The sequence below is a fragment of the Choloepus didactylus genome, chromosome 15, assembly GCF_015220235.1.
Source record: "Choloepus didactylus isolate mChoDid1 chromosome 15, mChoDid1.pri, whole genome shotgun sequence".
In the NCBI taxonomy this organism is placed as follows: domain Eukaryota; kingdom Metazoa; phylum Chordata; class Mammalia; order Pilosa; family Megalonychidae; genus Choloepus; species Choloepus didactylus.
This window is the reverse complement of record NC_051321.1, coordinates 8,270,573-8,289,820: the sequence shown is the minus strand read 5'-3', so window position 1 is coordinate 8,289,820 and position 19,248 is coordinate 8,270,573. Positions and strand designations below refer to the sequence as shown.

At 52.7% G+C, this 19,248-nt stretch overlaps 2 protein-coding genes across 6 annotated transcripts in view; both read right to left on the bottom strand.

Annotated features, from left to right (window-relative positions):
* The window catches only part of CTBP2 (C-terminal binding protein 2), a 166,776-nt gene extending 148,692 nt beyond the window's left edge, over positions 1 to 18,084 (bottom strand). For 2 of the 5 annotated variants that reach the window (XM_037804371.1, XM_037804367.1), the window contains exon 1: positions 17,957 to 18,084. The gene's annotated coding sequence lies outside the window, so the exon portion shown is untranslated. Of the gene's footprint in view, positions 1 to 9,240; positions 9,498 to 17,802; positions 17,881 to 17,956 lie in introns of those variants that run through there. The other 3 variants (XM_037804372.1, XM_037804370.1, XM_037804369.1) reach the window with 3 other exon arrangements.
* LOC119509825 (collagen alpha-1(I) chain-like) lies at positions 9,004 to 18,781 on the bottom strand. Its single transcript, XM_037803870.1, has 6 exons — positions 18,707 to 18,781; positions 17,646 to 18,167; positions 16,334 to 17,553; positions 9,697 to 10,206; positions 9,241 to 9,607; positions 9,004 to 9,144 (listed from the first exon to the last, which is right to left on the bottom strand). Exons 1-6 carry the CDS (start codon positions 18,779 to 18,781, stop codon positions 9,004 to 9,006), a joined length of 2,835 nt encoding a protein of 944 aa, XP_037659798.1.
* Positions 18,782 to 19,248: the final 467 nt, after the last annotated feature.

Genomic DNA, 19,248 nt, shown 5'->3' with positions numbered 1-19,248 from the left:
GAGAACCCAGTGAGCCCGGCCGACGGGGCAACATCCCGGCTCATGCCGCATGCCAGCAGCGCGCTAGTCTAGTCCTCCAATGCCCCCACCTCGTTCTCTTTACCACAGACGAGGATCCCGATAATAATAACGCCCATAGTTGAGAACTTGCTTGTCCAAGGAGCTTTAAGAGTTTTCCACGTCTTGACTCACAAAACTCTCATAAACACCCTGGGGTGGAAACACCTCCCCCAGCCCACAGTGAGGACACAGGGCAGAGGTGGGGTCACTGGCCCAAGACCCCCAGCTACTCATTAGGGGGTCAGGGTACTGGAAATGGAGTGTGGAGTCTTTCTTAACTGCTGCTCGTACTTCTTCAGACACGAGAAAGTGCCATCAACTTTCACTTCCTCCAAAATGTCACCCTCCCTGACCCTCAGCCCCGGACTGACCCCACCCGCCCCCCCGACCCCCATGTGCTCCGCGAGGACCCTGCACCCACCCCAGCTCTGGTACGTTCCTTACTGCTTGTTGGACTGCTTTCTTTGCTGAACTTCAGGGTAAGCCCTCCTTGTTCTTCGCCATGGCCCCAGGACCTCCCAGAAAGTAGGAGCTCTGAAAATCTGCTGAAGAAGCAGATCCTCATTTGACAGGCAATTTTTGGAAGAAGCAAAATCACCTCAATGTCTCTGCATAAATTCCTAGCAAATCAATCCCAATTGAGTTACCTTATCACACAATGTAACATTTTTAAACCCCATGCATAAAATATCGTATCTATTCTTATTTGATTTACTGAATTACAAAGCTTTCCTAAATCTCTTAAAGGTAGTTTTCCCAGTAATGCATAACTGCTTAATTGGGAAGTGTACACAATGTAATTACACCTCCTAACACTACAATATTGCTTATGGGAATATCTCCATTCACGTGTCCTGCTTTACTCGGTACTTAATCTCTACCAAGATGTCTACAAGGAAATAGGTATGCTAGTCTTCACCAACACCACAAATCATCAAGACAGTTCTTTGCTAACCCAAGTCCAAAAGCAGCCCCAAAAGAAACTGCTGGTGCCCAAAAGGCTACCCCTTCTCCCGCTGGAGCAGACGGCAAGCTCCTTGCAGGTAACGTGGTTCCTGTGATGCCACATCTGGGCACCACAGCTGGGCATGGTTAAGGCGGTGGCTGCCACAGTAAGTGACTCTGCACGCAAGTCAAGAAGGACCCCAAACTTCCCTCAGCCAGCAGGTTATCCAACCCAGAAAGAACAAATCCTTTCTGCCCCAGAGCCGAGTCACCGACCCCGCATACTGGGACAAGGGGAGGCCCCTTAAATCCTTCCTCATCTGAGGACACCCATGCAGGCCCTTTCAAGTTCACCCCTTGACTGACACAAGGAACTTTCATCAGAGAGTCCAGACTCAGCTTAGAACTAGGCAGATCCGTACAAGGACACTGGACAGCAGATGGTTGTTGCAAGAAGAAATAAACATCTCCAGTAAGGGGTAAATACAAATGCCAGTAGCATAGCATTTTTGATTTGTAACCCCACTTTGTACTTCCTACAAGATCTAAGTAACGATAAATCAATGGTCTGGACTTACGTGAAAATATGTAATTAGTGGCAAGAACTACATAAAGGAAGGGGGCTTGGGGAGGGGGTAAAGGAACAAAGTGTGCATATGCTATTGAAGTTAAGTTGGTATCAAACCAAATGAGATCATCATAGATTTAGAAGGTTAAAGGAGGGAGAAGGGGAGGTGATGAATAACAGATGCAGGGTTTCTGTTTGGGGTGATGGGAATGTTCTAATAACAGATGGTGGTGAGGGTGGTACAGCATTATATGGTTTATCCCACTGGACTGTATGTGGCCAAGATGGTGAAGTTCATCACAATTAAAAAAAAAAAAAAAAAGCAATATTAAAGAGACAATAACTTAAAACAATACATTGAGAAGAAAATGCCCCAAAGGATGTCAATGGGACAAATAAAAAGGCCTCATATCATCATATCAAACTTATCAATGTTAAATTTCTTGAACTTGATAACTGCACTTAAGATGGTTATATAAGTGAATATCCTTGTTCTTAGGAAATGTATATAGAAGTATTAGGTTTTCAAGAAGCATGATGTATATGGCCTACTTGCAAATGTTTAGAAAATAGATAGAGGGATAGACAGAATGACATGGCAAATGTGGCAAAATGTTACAAGTGGGTGGGTCTGGGGATCTGGGTTGGGGGTATGTTGGGAGTTCTCTGGATGATTTTTCCAACAGTCCTGCAGGCTTGAAATTATTTCAAAACATTTTTTTTAAAAGACAAGAAAACTAGTTGGATCCCCACCTCACCCACCTTCAAGTTTATGCACACACGACTCCTAGAACTGGGGTCTCTGAATACCTACAGCCTCTCTTTAGGGAGCCTGGTTTGGTGGTCAAGAATGAGCTCCTGCTCCATTGTTTATTAACTGAGTCCACCCAAGGGTCTGTGAGATCAGTCTGCCACTCTCATAGCAAGGAAATACCCACAGGGCCTCCCTGTCTCACAACAGGGCTGTCAATAACAACAAAATAAGCAAAGTTATGACAAAGTGTTTCTACAAACAGAACCAAGGTAAGCTGTCATCTATATGGAAATGTAAGCCTCACTCAAGTCTACTAATTAAAAAATTCACCGATCAAGATAAAAAGGGATTTGCTGCAAAACGTGTTTACCTTTGTTTCTAAAACAGAAGGTGTCATCCCCAAAGGCTTCAGTGTGTTGGGCATCAGGATGAGATGATACGCTAGGCCAGGTGAGGGTCTCGGCCCAGCAGGTGAAGGTTTATTTCATTTACCTGCTTCAGGAGGGAGACACGCCTTTTGCCAATTAATACTCACACGGGCAAGTGGGTAAAAACATCGACGCTGCTGCCTCTGTCCTCAACTTGTGTACGTGTTTTCATAGTGTGCTTCACTGAGTGGTTTGTATTTTACTAAAATATAATTTGTAAAACCAAATTTCTTTTCTAGCCCGAATGCCCTGACACTCAGCCCAGGCTCTTCTCAGTTGCACTCTTCCCCTTCTGTATAAACCCTGCTGACTGGTCAAGAGATAAAGTTACATGTCAAGTACATCTGAATATGGAACCAAGTCCAATTTTAATAGACACGCAGGAACTTTTCCCTCGCACCCCCAGGGATGCCTGATGCGGTAGAGGAGGGTGGAAAAGCCTCCTTGAACCAAAGAGCATGACTGAGCAGGGCAGAAATCTGTATTTAAATTTAAGAATCTATTCATTCAGATTTGGGTTTATTCAAGTTATATAAAATTTTCTTTCGATCATTTTTCATGCCAAATATTCAATAATGAGATTCGAGTGTGTGGGTGTGTGTTGGGGGAGTGGTTTGTTTTAAAACGTCTGCGTGCTGTTGGCAGGTTCTGTGCTGGCTGCTTTAAGAACCACCTGGAGGAGTTTGCTAAAAATACTGCTGCCCCGGCCCCACCTGACGCTTCTCCTTAGGGATGAGGGGTGGGGTGGGGCCAGGCCAGGGGTGCCCAGGGGATCGGATCCCCTGCTCCAAAGGCCACCCTCTCAAACCATCCGGCAACCAGGCCCTCCCCGGGACTGCGAATGCATGAGTCACTTGTGTGAAAACCACCAAGCCCACGCAGGCAGCCAGCTGCTCACCACCAAACGCGGGGGCTGACGCCTGGGGTGGGGTGGGGCTGGGGGGTGCTAACATCCAGCTGCAACTGCCTTACACACAGGGCTCGAAGGGGCCCCGAGAGGCTCCCAATTCCATACTCAATGTCCAAGAATTCTACTCCATTCCAATTCTAGCAGGATGCAGTGAAACACGTCAGTGTGGCACTAACAAGGCAGAGGTGAGACAGAACTTGTCATTCTCGACTGTCTTAACACCATAACCACAACCCCCACCGCCAGTAGTAATAGTAATAATAGTAACAAGCAGCTAACTTCCCATGTGCAGCAACATGTTACTGACTGAGTACAACATCCCCCAGGATTTGCAACTGGCAAAATGACCCCCAACCCGTGACCAGCTGAGATGCCACTGCATTCCAGCCCTGTTTGCCTCCCAAGGGCGTTTTCAAGGACCATCTCAGACTTTCCAAGGGAGATTTTTCATGGCATAAAATGAGCCCCAGGAAACTGCTGGCCCATGAAATGACCAGCCCATCTTGAAGGCGACAAATGACAGGCTCCGGAAGGACACCACCCAGACACTGCCCTCCAGCCCACACTTGGCCATGTCACACTCAAATGGCAGTATCAGCCCAAACAAAAAGGGCCCTAGGAATTCAGCTGGCAGGGCCCCCTCACTGAGGTTTACCTATCTATAAAGCTGTGCTGCCAAGGCCATGTTTGAAAACTGAGCCCACTCCCCAGCCCCAGCCGTCTGACCCACCTGTGAGGGCGGCTGGAGGGGATGGGATGGTCGTGTGCAATGACTGCCCATCAGGGAAGGCACAGACACCCGTGCCACTCGTTTTTCCTTCCTTCTCTGGAAAGGGAACATGCATCTTAACAGGAAGTAAATATTTTACTGAGCATTTTTGCAGTGACCTAACACATAGGAACATTCCATAGACTAAAAACAACTTCCTGAACAGTTTTCAGTTCATCACTTTGGCCCCAGGAAATAAGACGGGCTGCTCCCCAACACAGCCTGGCCCGGCCGCAGCTCCCTCCCTCCCTACCCACCAGGCACAGTGTACATCCACCCTCCCACCCCAAACGCTTTTCCACCAGGCTCCTCCTGCTCCCCCACTCCCAAAAGGCACTTCACCAGGCTCCATAAAATGCACTCACACTTTATGAGCAAACAATAAAAGTGCCCCTCCATTGTGCACCGGTTCCCTCAGAGAGGGGCCATCCACCCACCCATCCACCAGGCCACGTCCTTGGGCTCGCCCAGACTCACTGTGGCCCCAGGAAGTCCCTCTGATTGCCCAACCCCAAGGTCTCTGCCTAAATCAAGATCCTATCAGGGCAGGCGGACTGCTCACAGGGAACCTGTTCAATAACCAGACCCCACGAGCTTCCTCCGGGTACAGCCACCTCCACGGCGAGTCACAAATATGACCTCATTTAACCCTCACAACATACTCTATCACAATCCCTTTTGCAGGCCCAGAAGGTCCTTTTGCAGTCAAGCATCTCTTTCCACCCCATCTTTCTAGACCAGTCTGTCCTGCCTTCTTCGGAAGAGGATGCACCTTTCTGTGGCCTCTACCAAGCGTGTCGAGGGCAGGCCTGTCTCTCCTTGGGCCCAGCATCACTCCTTGAAAGAACGCAGGCAGTCACAACTCACTTTGGATGGGACCCTGTGGCCCCTCTCCAGGGCCAATGACCACCCGTGCAGCACCCCTGCCACCCACTCTGGGTGCCATGGCTTGGGGTCCGGGGCCCAGGCCCTCCCTTTCAGTGTTCCGAGACCTCCGCTTCTCCAGAAGTGAGATACCACTGAGAGTCCCCCAAAGGCACCGGAGCAACCTTGTGGATATGAGCCTGGGGCCCGACACGCCAAGTGATCACCATGTTGCAAAACTCCCAGCTAAAAAGCCATGGCCGAGAGTGGTCCCCACTCCAACCACAGCCCCCTTCCTGCTAAAGACAGAGAGCCCAGAAAAGATGCCCTCTGAGCCCTCGGCTTGCCCATCATTTCTCTAGAAGACAGAGGTTGAAGTTTGTTGGAATAAACCCTTTTTAAGCTTCCCTGCAGAGAAACATTTTAAAGAACCAGTTATACTTACATGTTTCCAGTGCTTAAGCTGAGGTCCCAGGGGAAAATGTAACATAGTATTTGCTTCTCAGCTCTCAGGCCTGTCTGGGACGCCCAGTAAGAAAGCTGCCAATACAACTTTATGTCATAACCCCTTCTCTCATTGACCTCGGACAAGGCAAGCACACAACTACCACAAATAAAACTCAAATCTCATTTTGAGCTACTTCCTTTGCCCTCAGAGCACATTTGGCCAGTTTCAGGAGGGGGAAATATTGCCCACCATTCAATTCAAGGAAACCCCCCCACCCCAAAATACTCTCAAGAAGACAGCATTACAGATAGAATTCCACCCTTAATTCTGAAAACTCCCAGATTTTGTCAGTTGAAGCCACATTCTTAATCCCAGGCTTAGTTGGGAAATAAGAAAGAATGTGTGTTAAAAAAAAACAACAACCCTCAATCACGAGCAAAAATCAACAAGCATCTTGGAGGAACAAGGAAAACAGACTGCACAAATGCCAAGGTTGAGAAAAACAGGTGCTTGGGGAACCTGGTACCCTCACGGTGGCACAGGTGACCAGCAGCTCCATGTGTCCCTGCCCCTGTGGGAAGCCCTCAGACCACCCTCAGGTTGCTGGAGGGGCCCAGATGCTGACTCAGAAACTTTTCTGCACAGAGCTCCCAAGAACCCCAGGGCAGGCCTCCTGATTCTCAGACTCAAACCCGGGATCCAAGAGCACCCACAAGCATCAGTGGTGCACCCGGAACCTGCACAGAGTGGTCACCCAGCAAAGGCTGATGATAACTAAAAAAGGACCTCAGCACACTCCTGTGCTCAAATGCCTTACAACCCGGCCGCGTCCACTTTCCAGGCAGAACAGCTCCAGAGGAAGCAGCTTCTGTTCCTCACACCCATCACTGAGACCCGAGAGGCGGAAGGAAGCTGGGCCCATGCTGGACCCTGGGCTCCGTGGCAGCCCGCCCTGGTGGGGTGAAGCTGAATGGAGAGCTATTTGAAAGCTGCAGGGGGCACCTCAAAGAGACAGAGCAGAATCCCTGCCCAAGCTGGAGCTGGGCCAGGACACCGGGGCTAACATGAATAATTTGTCAAGAGACATCTCCCAGCTCTGCCCTCAGCCCTCCATGACATCGCAGGGCCGAAGGCCCGAGAGGGCAACTCGCCCGTGCCCACCCATGCCGGCTGTGTGCCAGGGCAGGCCCACTGGGGCCCTGGGGCGAGCACACACGTGTTCCCGAAAAGAAGAGAGTGTGGTAGGGCAGGAAGGTAATCTTGTCATTAAGGAAAGCCTGTTTTTCAGGAAAACCCCCGCCTTGTGGGGCCCTTACCCTCCCGAGGAAGCCAACGTCAGTCCAAGAGCTCTGGCTCACCTGCCCCAGGTGCCTTTCAGGTGAGTTAATCACGCCGGTGGGGCTGGTCTCTGGATTTTAGGACACGCCCTTTCAGCTCTCTGATAGCCTCTTTCAAAAGAAGACTGTTCCTTTTGTTCGGGGCTATTCGTTTGAATTCCTTTCTAAGGCCAACACAAACGTGTGCCAGCAACCCAAAGGAAGTTCACTCGGCAGAGTCAAGTTTCTCTCTGGTTTTACAGGCGTGGTGTAAACAGACTATTCCAGTTAGGAGGACTCCTTGCCTTCTGTCCCTGTCACATTCCCCAACCCCAGCGTTGAACACAGGAATCTACTCCTACTTGAAGATGTGCATAATGAATCTAGCTGGAAAATGAGAACCAGCCAGTGTGTGTTGTGTGTGTGTGTGTGTGTGTGTGTGTGTGTGTGTGTGTGTAGGGGGGATCCCACAGGCCCCAAGCCCCTAAGTGAGGAGCGCACCAGAAAGGGTACTTGCCTTGAGAAAACTGCAACTCCAGACCACAAACACAAAAATGAGTCTTACCAACTGATCAAATGACAGCCAGCTACAAAATCTTAATCTGACCACATAAAAACCTAACACGGTGAAATCCACCTAATCCAGGATATGTGAAAGGGGGGTGGTTCCATATTAGAGGCACAGGGAGGGGGCAAGGGAGAAACCAAGATCAGGAGGACAAAGGGGCTTGGGTGGCAAAGCCACTCCCAAATGTCCTCAAGTGCCAGACAAAAGCCGAAAGGAGCCCCCATCAATTCCAGAGAAAGCCGGGCCTAGGGGAGTTGGAACTAGCTCCATGGACTTCTGACTCCCTCACTTGGCCCCTCAATACTTCAGTTTCTTCATCGGTATAACAGCGAAGATCACTTGTACTTCTGCAAGGGTAAAGAAACCACGAGGTCTCAGCACCGTGCCTGGCTGGCTCTCTGCAGCCCATTCAGGACAGGTGTGCCTGGGCCAGGGCCGGACCTTCCCCAGCAGCCCACGAGGGCCCTGACGATCCTGCCTGCCTCCGGCTTCCAATGGGGACACACGCTGATCTCATTCACCCCAAAGCAAGGTGACTCTTACACCAGGTCTGTTCAAAACATCACCTAAAACCCCTCCTCAGCATTACAGGTCCTGATATCCTAACAAAAAGATCACTAATCAAAGAAGGAAATCAAAACAAGCCAGACTTATACCCTGTGTAATCTGGCCTGAGAGAGAAAAGTATTTTGTTTCTGAGAAGACCATCTGAATCCCCAGAACGGGACAGCATCACGAGGACAGCAAGCTGGGAATTCTCCTGGCTGTCTGGGTGGGCCAGGAGAGGCTCCAACCCCAAGCTAGAGTGACAGTTCTCCCTCCCTGAATCTCTAACACAATGAAGGGAAGAACTTCAGATTCCATCAGTCTGGTTGGAATCCTAGCTCTGTCCCTTACCCAACACGAGGTCCTGGGTGCACCATCCGGGCGCCCCCAGTGCTTAACCACCCCACCTGGTGAGTGAGAATCAACTGCAACAACACACCAGGTGTCTACCAGGGAGGGCCAGATACTAGGCAAATGCTCAAAAAAACGGTAGTTACAATACTTCAATGGCCAGTTTGAGTTTCTTGAGTACCACAATAAATTTGCAAAAAAGAGTAGAAAAACCCAACCACATAGAAATAATTCTCCAAAGAAGGGTGCAAAGAGTAAAAGCCCAGGATCCATCCTAGCCTTACCACTCACAAGCCAGGCGCCCTGGCAGCGTCCAAGTGAAAGCTGCAAGTGCAAAAAGCTCCCAGGAAAAGAGGCAAGTAAGCGGGAGACAAGTGCCACTTGTCCTTACTTGCGAAAACTCCAGCAAGCCGGGCAGCTGTGAAAAGACCATTCCCGAGCGTCCTGGTAGCCCTGGTAGTATGGGGTAGCAACGACTACCGCTCCACTGGTACAAGTAAAATGCCCAGATTCTGTCGGCCGGATGGGCCTCTGCAAACACCGCCCAGGGGGCGGATCCCAGGCTGCCCAGGCCGCAGCGCGGCGGCGATCTGCCTGCTCGCCTCCCGCCACCATCCCTGCCATCAACAAACCTCCCCGTGTGGCCAGGGCCGAGAGAGCCCGAGGCTTAGGGGTCAGGGATCGCTGGGGGGTGGGGTGGCCCAGCCAGATACCTGGTTCCGCTGGGCCGGGTCCGCGGGTTCCAGGCCGCCTCGGCGTCCCGCGCGGTCTCCTTCCCGGGTCCGGTCAGCGAGGAGCGCCCCGCACAAAGGCCGGCGGCAGCGGAGGCGGGAGGAAGTGGGCACCGGGGGGCCGGGTCCATTTCTATCAGCTCTCAACGACTTCCCGCGGCGGGGAGCCGCTCCATTTACAAGTGAAAAGGCAAGGCCAGCACGGTGGCCGCAGGAGGCAGCGTTTCCGGCGGGGACAGGTACTCTGGGCTGGGGGCGGGGAGGGGGCTTGGGGAGGGCCGGGCCCGCCAGGCACACCGGCCTTGGGTGGGGAGGGGAGGGGGCCCCCGCCAGGTGCACCTGCGGGCTGCTGGGGGGTGAGGTGGAGCCACCAGCTACTCCAGCCCCCGGGGGGCGGGGCCTCCAGGTACACCAGAGAGGGGCGGAGCCACCAGGTACCCCAGCCTCCGGGGGGCGGAGCCACCAGGTGCACCGAGGTGGGGTGGAGCCACCAGGTACTCCAGCCTCTGGGGGGCGGGGCCTCCATGTACACCAGGAAGAGGGGCGGAGCCACCAGGTACTCCAGCCCCCGGGGGCGGGGCCTCCAGGTACACCAGGGAGAGGGGCGGAGTCACCAGGTGCACCAGAATCCCAGGGGCGGGGCCGCCAGGTGCACCGAGGTGGGGCGGAGCTGCGGGGTCCGCGGGCCCCCAGGACGCAGGGGGGGTCTCGCCCGCGGGTTTGGGGCCCTGAAACCCCAGCAGCACGGACGGCCCACCCTGCTGGCAGGACGGAGGCGCACCCCGGTTCTCGGCCCGTGAAACGCAGCAGGGCCCCTTCCAAGCACAGCGCAGCCAGGGCCGGCGGGCCGGCCTGCCCCAGTCCCCACGGCCCTCTCCGGATGGAAAGGCGAGCGGGAGGCCGAAAGCCGGCCTCGCCGGGCCGGGCAAGCCCCCCCCACCCCGCGCGCTACAGAAACAAGAGGCGGAGAGCTGCCTCTTTATGACTTGGCGGAAGTAATTCAATATTTCTTCATCGCATAAAATAAAAAATTGCTCTGCTTACCTAGCCCGCAGGAGCGTCGTGAAGATTAATGGCTGTGAAATGTTTTTAAGATCAAAAACATTCCAGGATTTTGCTTGTAGGCACTTATATGTGTATAATGATATCTGTACAGCAAAATATACTCCTTACTGACTGCCCTCCCGAGTGACTTCTATTCCATAACCTGAAAGCAGCGGGGGAACAGGAAACACGTCCATCTCAGGGTGCTCCTGGGATAAGAAGGAATTAAGGGTAGAAAACATCACTCTGGCTTTGCCACCCACACTGAGCCTTGCATTCCACCCAGTGCCCAAGAAGCTGGATGGAGCAGTAGGGCTGGCCCTGCTAACCACAATTCACCTACTGTGCAAGAAGGCAGCTCAAAGTCATTACAGAAAGAACGAAGCAGAATTCAAAATATCATTTGTCATCCCCACTGAGCAGACATCACAGACCTGGTTCAGGCTTTGGTGGCACTGTCCCCTCGTCCACTGGGCAGATGCCTGCAAACATGGGTCTTTGGGGTCTCTGCCCACATGAGGACCCAGTAGTCATCCAAGCTCTGCCAATGGGAGATGTCTGAGCCCCAAGGGCACCCTCGTGTCACCTGCACTCAATCCCCCCACACGAGGACCCAGTAGTCATCCAAGCTCTGCCAATGGGAGATGTCTGAGCCCCAAGGGCACCCTCATGTCACCTGCACTCAATCCCTGGGAGCAGAGTAAGACCAGGAGTGCTCTCTGGGGGCTGCTCCACTCCAGGCTGAACCTTCTCAGATCCCTCAATCATTCTTGGGACATGGTTTTAAAAGCTCTCCCGGGCCCTGCTCGCTGCTGGCTCTGGCCGCCTTCCAGATGGGCAGGCCCCAGAGCTCACTGCAATATACATCATCCAGACTCTCTCCAAGATCTGGGCCCTGCAAAGGGGTGGCTGTCAACATGTGAGAATGCCCCCACCCTGGCCACAGCCCACCTGGGCCTGAGCAAGCAGGGGGCAAGCTATGACTTTGTTTGCACTTGTAGACTGGCCCCGCTGAAAAGTGCACAAAATCCCTTCCTGGCCTCTTGCCCCCTCCAGCAAAGGAACTTCACTTGCTCACTCCCCCCTCCTCCCCTTCCACACCCCTCCCTCACCTCCCACACATGCCAGGGACAGGTACAATACTATCACCTCCTGTTTTGAATCTGGCTATTCAGACCAGATAAAATGATTCTTTGCTAGCCTCAACATTTTTATATGACCATATTGGGGGAGAAAATACCATTAGGCCAGAGGAGTTGACCTCTATGATCTAGATATAAGTAAGGTTCCTTCCAGAGAAACTTCTTGGGATTCCAAGTCTCCACAATGAAGTTTTTGTTTGTCCTGGGCTTGGATGGATTGCTGGAGGCCAAGATTTCAGGCATGGCTGGAGCGCAGCGGTGATTAGCAAGAGTTTACAACCCTTTTACGTAGCAAGGTACTGCAGAAAGATCCCCACACACAATCTATAACCACACACCCTTTAAAAGGGCCCTTCCAAGTTTATGCCCCAACCTGAGTTGGAATGAGACACAGAAATATTACCACTACTTCCACGCAGACAAGCTTAAGACAGTTGACAGTATCTCTTAGCTCATAATTAAGGGTTTATTTTAATGTAGGAAACACATTTCTGAGTGGCTCTTTTGAAGGGACTAAAAGCAACAACAGAATGGAGGGTCTATTCTGTTGTATTTTACAAATGAGAAAGATTTCGAGAAACACAAGGGATAAAAAGCATTGTGTCTCCCCCACCTGCCCCCCGTGACACTTTTCAGGGTTTCCAGAGAATGGCAACTAAACCAAAGCAAAGTTGACCAGTAGGCCCAAGCAACAAATCCTATTCAGGTTTAACATCATTTAAGCACCAACAAACCTACAGGAGAAATGAAGGTTCTGTTACTACCTGGGACAGAAGCCACAATTCTCTATAAAACCAAAATCATCACTTACCCCATTAATAAGAACCCAAACTTTACAACGATATTTTGTAAATATTAAGCCAATTCTAGGCAATCATCTGTTAAATTTAGTCAAACAGCTAAATCAGGTCATTTCTGGAACATTTACTCAAAGGGGCTAGAATGGATCCAGGGGGAAAGAGCAACTGCCCCTCCCCACCCCACCCACCAAGTTCAGTACCAAGGTACCTTGCTAAAACCAAGCAATGGGCAATATCCACATTGCTTCCACTTAGGGTGGGGATTATTTAAAAGGCACTAAGAATGCATGTCATTTTAGCTACAAGTTGGCTCCTCTCTGGGACCTGGGTCCCAAGTGGGAGCAGAAGCAGGAGGAAGAAGATGCAATACAGCAGATCTTTTTTCCAAAACATGAAAAACCGGCAAATACACATTTTAGCAGCACTTTCCCTAATACTACAAACATGAAAATCTACTTTAAAGTGAGGAGAGTAATAAAAATAAACACACGTGCTTCCTGTGACTTAGGATGCCTCCATTTCTACTTCAATATCATTTCTTAAACTTGCATATCAAGGGAGAAAAGTTTGCTTTCTACACTTTTCTTTCAAGAACTCTATTATCTGCTTTAAGAACCTTTCCTCAAAAAAGCAGGAGAGAGAGCAGACCGAGTCCCTTAGCAATCCAAAACAGCAGCCCTTTGGGAAGGGGACCCAAATTTCCATGCCCAGCCAAGGCAGATGAACCAGAGCCCATGGTTCCCTTCCGGTCTGCAGCCGGCTCCTAAAGTTTCGAGCTCGCCAACAGTTAGAGAAAGAAGGCGAAACTGTCCCTGGGCTCCCATTGTCAACATTCCACACAAACAATGGCCTGGCTCTCTCTCTATTGTACATTCTGTATTCATTTGCGAATCCCTTATTTTGCACAATGTGCAAGCTCTTCCTTTCACAGGGGAAGTTCTGAATGCCCGAATGCAGCCCTAATTTAGGCTTTAAACATTAATAATGACAGCTAAAAGCAAACCAAAGATTGTGCCCAAACATTAATTTATGAATATCATTCGAGTCACATTGATGGCTTTTGGATACTAGTCATTAAATCATGATCAAAAGAAACACTGAGCACCTTAAAAATGGCTCTGAAGTTCTTAGCAACTATTAAATATAATTTTTCCAACCGAGAAAGAGGGTTTAAAAAAAATCCTAAGTCTTTGATACATATCCCATCAAACAGGCTTGAATAAAAATTAACTTCAAAATGGGGGTGGGTGTGTATTTTTTTGTTCTTATATAGAGTGCTGCAACTTTAACTGTGGCTGTATAAATTAGGACATGCTTACTAGCTGTAAGCGAGAAAACTGATATCTGCTCAGAAGGTACAGAATCTGAGAACCTTCCCATTCCAGCATTTTCAGGAGCTTACTAAAAGTTTTCAGTAGTGGAAGTCCAAGCAAGCATTACTTAGCTAGCAAACCACAGGGAGATTCTTGGGGAATAAGATATTCTAATAGTTCCCCATCCATCGATCACTTTGGTTGAGTAAAGCAAATGCACTTCTTTTCAAAGAGTCTAGTAAACTACACTCTTTTTTTAATTACTACAAAAATGTGATCCACCTTCTCTAACGGCACTATCAGCTGGACTGTGGGACTAGCACCCTAAGTGTGTCCTACCCAACAGTCAACTTTCCCTTCCCAGCCAATGTGCTGTAGGAATATATATTTGTGGCCTGTATCAGGGACACGGGACACGTGTAGAAAGATTATTAACAGAAGGACCCAAGCTGTGTTATGTTCACAGGCATTAAGATGACAGGTTCTCTATATTGAAATGACAGTGGTAAAAAATGACAACTGGGGCCACAATACTACCGTTGCTGTAAACTCCTTCAAATTTTTCCATTTAGGGAAAACATTAAGTGCAAAGGGTAGAACTTTGCCTTCAAAAATGATTCATGATGGAAGTGAACTGTTGGCAAATGGCATTCTGGTGCCAGATCTCAGCGGGGCCCACTCCCTGTGAGGTGTCCTTTTCATTCTGAATCGGTGCCTCTCTCGGGGATTTCAAATGGTGTGAGCCATCCTGAGCTTCCTTTGCTTTTGTATTTTAACAGTTCCCAATAATACTGCATTTTTAAAAGCCAGTGCATTGCTTGTTCGGTACATATTTTATACACTTATTTATTTACCTAGAACTCTGAAAAAGTTGCAGGTTGATTTTGTAGTTTTGTGTTTTGGGTTTTTTTTTTCCTTGCTGTTGTTGTTTGTTTCATTTCATCTCTCTTTTATACACTTTTCAGATTTATGAATAGAATTTCTGTTTGGAATTTTAAAAATCAAGAAAGAAGTTATTGATTATTCCCTGAAAGGGCAACTGATGGACTAGTTAATAATTACACAGATAGCAATTTTACTGTTTCATCTTGTGTACACAATCAGATTAGCAATGCCAGGGAAAGCAAACTAGACCCAGCAGGGACAGGAACAGGTGTGCCCTGGGCCTTGAAAGGCCAAAATATCTCACCGAGTATGTCACTGTGTTTTTTTTTTTCTTTTTTTAAATAATGGTAGTAGTGTTTGTTTTTAAAAGTAGCCAAACTTTTTTACTTTCTTAACAAAAAAGAGACACTTTGCAAATATTTCTTCACTGAGGCCATGACTAAGTGGACTCAGATAGACATTGCAACTCATGCCTATCAAGGAAATAAATTTCAGGGACAAAAAAACTTGTTTTAAAATCACAGTTAAGAAAAAGTAATTCACCCAGCCCCTCCCCCCAGAACACCCATTCAAGGGCCAGTTTCAAAGACCCCAAGTGAAACTGCAAATAACTCACAGAGCTCTGGGCTGAATCTGCAGAGCCACTCTGCCCTGCCCCAAAAATGGACAATTAGAAGGGAGGAGGGGGGCAACATACCCCGTAGTACTCCCAAACAGGAGAAGAATTAAACCCCAAACTACTTTATCAGGAGCAAAACAAGCTCCAAAACCAAGATGCTTTAATTCCCTCTAATAACTGTTTTCCACAGGGCCTTAACTGGGGTCTCCTACCCCTGGGGCACAAAAACCAATCAGTGCCATAAATTTCCTCTGCCTTCATTCTCTCTCCCCCAGTGCTAGGGCAGGGGAGGGGGAGGGAGTGACCCAACATCAACACTTACACTAAACCCCTCAATGCTCTACAGAAATATGCTGGTTTATTTCCTTTGTTTGGGCATGTTATACTTGATCAAGTGTGAACGATTAAACTCGTTTTACTAAAGACAAGTGCATTCGCGGCTGGCATTCAACTTCAATGGCAACTGTAAGCATATTTTGCAAGAAGGCAGGCCTGCTTTTTTTTTGCTGGAAATCTACCATCTCATTAACTTTTCTTTGGGGGGTAATAAAAAGGGTGTGTTTGGGGTTTTTACAGTAAAGTGTCAGAGCAGTTCAGTGACCCAATGCCAGATAAAAGGATATTTTAGTGTTTCAACTCTGGGATACAGTAGTCCCTGTTACTTAACAAAGAAGAAATTCTGTTTCAATATTCAAGTTGCTTTGACTGAAAATGTTTAACATTTTGAGTATTACTTAAAGACCAGTAAGAAGTACTCTTTCAAATAAAGTGAGTATAAAACCGAGAGCCTTTATTTGTAAAGTCCCATTAATTCAAAATGCAAGACACAGATTAAAAATAACAACAAAAAATAGTGGAATTCTCAGAAGCTCGTGAAAACTGATTCTTTCTACTTTGCGAACCCAAGAGGAAGATACTGCACGCGAGCTCATTTTAAACTGTCTTTGAACCCAAGTACTTAGTAGAAAAGGGTATCTTCTTTGGAAGTTTGATATATTTCGTGGAAGTTAGGAGGCAGCAAAAATCACTTCGTAAACTTTCCAAAATACGTCCCCTCAAAATTATCCATGTCAGATAAAAATATACCCGTCTCCAGAATATCCAACAGAATTGCAAATAAGTCACTTAGCATTTTAAATTCCCAATGCATATTTATAGAACAGAATTCTCTTGTCTACCCTTCAAGCCACTCAAATCTGACTCTCTAAGAACTTAACCCGATCTCCAGCCATTAAAGAAAAAAGGGGGGAAAATCCAGAAAGATCTGTTTACCCGGACAGGGCAAGGAAGTCAGGCATGACGACGTAGGCCACCGCCAGCTGCCTCTCACCAGAGCACGCAGAGGGGGTTTCTACGAGAAAGTCCTCGTCTCTCCTGTACACCACCAAACGCGGGGGATCCCTGGAGCCAACGCAAGCTTGGGCTGCCTCCGGAAAAAAGTACTCGCGGGGAAAAACCGCACGCACCGCGCGCACACGCAGACTCCACGTCCGCGACCATCGTCTCCGTGCAGGGAGCGAGCCACCGGAGGGAGTGTGAGCGCGCCTGTGGGTCTCGGCGCGGCCGGCGGTGACCGCGCCGAGCTCCCCGGCCCGCGGCCTCCGAGCGCGAGGCGCGGCGTGGGGCTGCGGGCGGCCGGCCACGCCGCCGGCCCCGCGCCGGGAGAAAGGCCGCGGCGCGCCTCGACTCCCGCGCGCCTCTCCCCGACTCGCCCCGGGGCGCTGGGGAGAACGCCCGGGAGAGAAAGAAAGGCGCTTCCCCTCGGCCGCGCAGTCCGTCCTGCGCCGCGGAGGCGGCGGCGGCCACGGCGCCCCGACTGTCCCCGCGCCGCGCCGGGTCCCCGCCGCCCGCCGCCGCCGCCCTGGGCGCGCCCTCATCCTGCCCCTTCTGCTAAACTTTTTCTTTTGGTCCGACCCACCCGAAAAGTGCGGCCCGGGCGGGGAAAGGCGGGAGGGCCGGGCTCGCGGCGGGCGGCGGCGTTGGCGGCGGAGGGCGAGGAGGAAGTGGTGCCCGCGGAGCGCGGCCCGGCGGAGGAAACGCCCGGCCGGCCCGGCCCCCGCTCGCGCCCGCCCGCCCGCCCCGGCCGCCCGCTCAGCCCGCGACTTTGGCGGGCCGGGCCCCCGCGAGGCGGCAGATGGGGCCGGGCTGCCCGGAGCGGCCAACAATGCGGGGCCGGCAAAACAAAAGGGTTCCAACTTCGCCTCCTTCCCGGCTTTCACTTGCGCCCGGGGGCGCCGCGCGGGCCTCCCCGCCGACTGGGGCCGCGCCCGGTCGGGCCCCGGGCCGCACACCCCGACTGGCCCGGCCCCGACCCCCCACCCCCCGCGGCCCGGCCCCCGCAGGCGCATCGTCTCGCTGCATCCTGGCGCGCTCGGACTCCCGGCCCCGGGAATCCGGCCGTAGTGTCCCCGCGGCGCGCGCGCGCTCTGCCCGGTGTCGCCGGCGCCCCAGCGCTCGCACCCACCGGGCTCGGGTGCAGGAGCCCGGAACACCTAGGAAACCATGGCCGAGACGCCCGCCGCACTCGGGGCTTCTTTTTTTTTTTTTTTGCCAATCCTGATGGGAAGGAAGGTGACGCGCCTACTTCGCATTCATCAACTCGCATCACAACAACAAATATCCTCGCGCAAACGGCGGCCAGCGGCGCGATCGGCTGGCGGGGGGCCGCAGGGCGGAGACCCCCGGGGCTGGGGGGCCCACCCCCGGGCGCCGAGCGGGGACACCCGGTCGGGGACACGGACCAAAGATGTCCTCGGATGCCGACTCCGTGTCCTTCGCCCTCCTCCTCCTCCCGGAGTGGCGCAGTGAGGCGCGGGCGCGGCGGCGCCCCCAGCTCGCGGCCGCAGGTGAGGCGGGGGCGGCGGCGCCCCAGCCCTCCCCCGGGGCCCTCCTTACCTCGTCCCGGGCCGCCGGCGTCCACGGCGAAGGGCGCCCACCCGGGAGGTGGCGGCGGCGGCGGCTCCCGCCCCTCCCACCCCACCCGGCGGCGGGGGTGGTGGCGGTGGCGGCGGCGGCTGTGCGGCCCCCCCTCAGCGCGGCATGGCTCCCGGCTCGGTCCCTCGCTCCTCGGGCTGCCGCCAGCTCCTCCGGGCCGCTCCCGAGCCACCTTAAAATGACACACGCACACAGGGACACACACACAAAAACTTAATCTCTCCAGCTCCCCGCCCCTCCTCCTCCCCTCCCTCCCCTCCCTTCCCTTCCCTCCTTTCCCCTCCCCTCCCCTTCCCTTCCTTTCCCTTCCTCCTCCCCTCGCCGCCGAGCCTCTTCCTACTTCTCCACCCACCCCGCCCCCCGCCCCTTCCTCCGCCCACCCGCTCCCAAGCCCCCCACCACCCCCTCGGCCCCCACGGCCGCCCGCGGGAAGGGGGCTGCGCTGGGGGTCCCCGGACCCGCGCCCGCCCCGCGCCGCGCTCACCCCCAAGGGGATGCTAATTCCAACTTGGATCCGGAAGGGAACGTCCTGGATGCCGAGCGCCTCCCGGCTATTTGCTTTTCTTTTATTTGTTTCTCCTCCGGGGAAAAGGAGGAAAAGACCGGAGAGAAAAGGAAAGGGAAAGAAGCGGCGCGGGCCGCGCCTCCCGGTGCCCGGCCGGCTGCGCAGGAGCGAGGCGGGAGGGGAGGTGAGGGTCGCCGCTCGCTCACCTCCTCGCTCCTATTTTTTTTTTCTTTGGGCAAAGGCGGGGGTTCTCTCTTTGCAAACATGACACAACCCCACATGGCCGGCCTCGCCCCCTACAGCTACTCCTCACTACAATCGCTCTCTCGGGGGATTAGTGGCTCCGCGAAAGTGCAAACAGGCGCGGCGGGGCAGGCGAGGGGGCCGGCACGGCGGGCACTCCCCGGCCGGCCCCGCCCCGCCCCGGCCGCCCTCCAGAGGCGCCCGGGTGGGGGTCCCTCCTGCCTCGGCCGCCCCTTCCGCGTGGGGCTCCCGGCGGCCCGCCACGTGGGGGAAGGCGGAGCCCGGGGGGCCGCGCGTGGCGCCCAGGGTGGCCCCCCCCTCGGTCTCCGCCTCGGGCCTGCGGCCCCGACCCGCCCCCTCCCGGGCCCCGCGGCTCCAACTTCCTCCTGGGCCCCCGCGCCGGCCGCTTCTGCCTTCCCAGCCCGCGGGTCAGGCGTGGCCGGCCGCCGCGCACTTACGCTCCCCTCATCCGGGGAGGACCTGTCCGCGTCTGGGCCTAGAGGCG

What these genes read in the sequence shown, in the direction of transcription:
- LOC119509825 (XM_037803870.1), bottom strand. Translation starts at nt 18,781, where the DNA reads ATGTGGGGTTGTGTCATGTTTGCAAAGAGAGAACCCCCGCCTTTGCCC. An exon ending in GACTTCCTTGCCCTGTCCGG is followed by an intron (nt 10,207 to 16,333) that starts GTAAACAGATCT and finishes TTGTTTCTGTAG; the next exon opens with CGCGCGGGGTGGGGGGGGCT. An exon ending in TCCGCCCCCCGGAGGCTGGG is followed by an intron (nt 9,608 to 9,696) that starts GTACCTGGTGGC and finishes CTCACCCCCCAG; the next exon opens with CAGCCCGCAGGTGCACCTGG.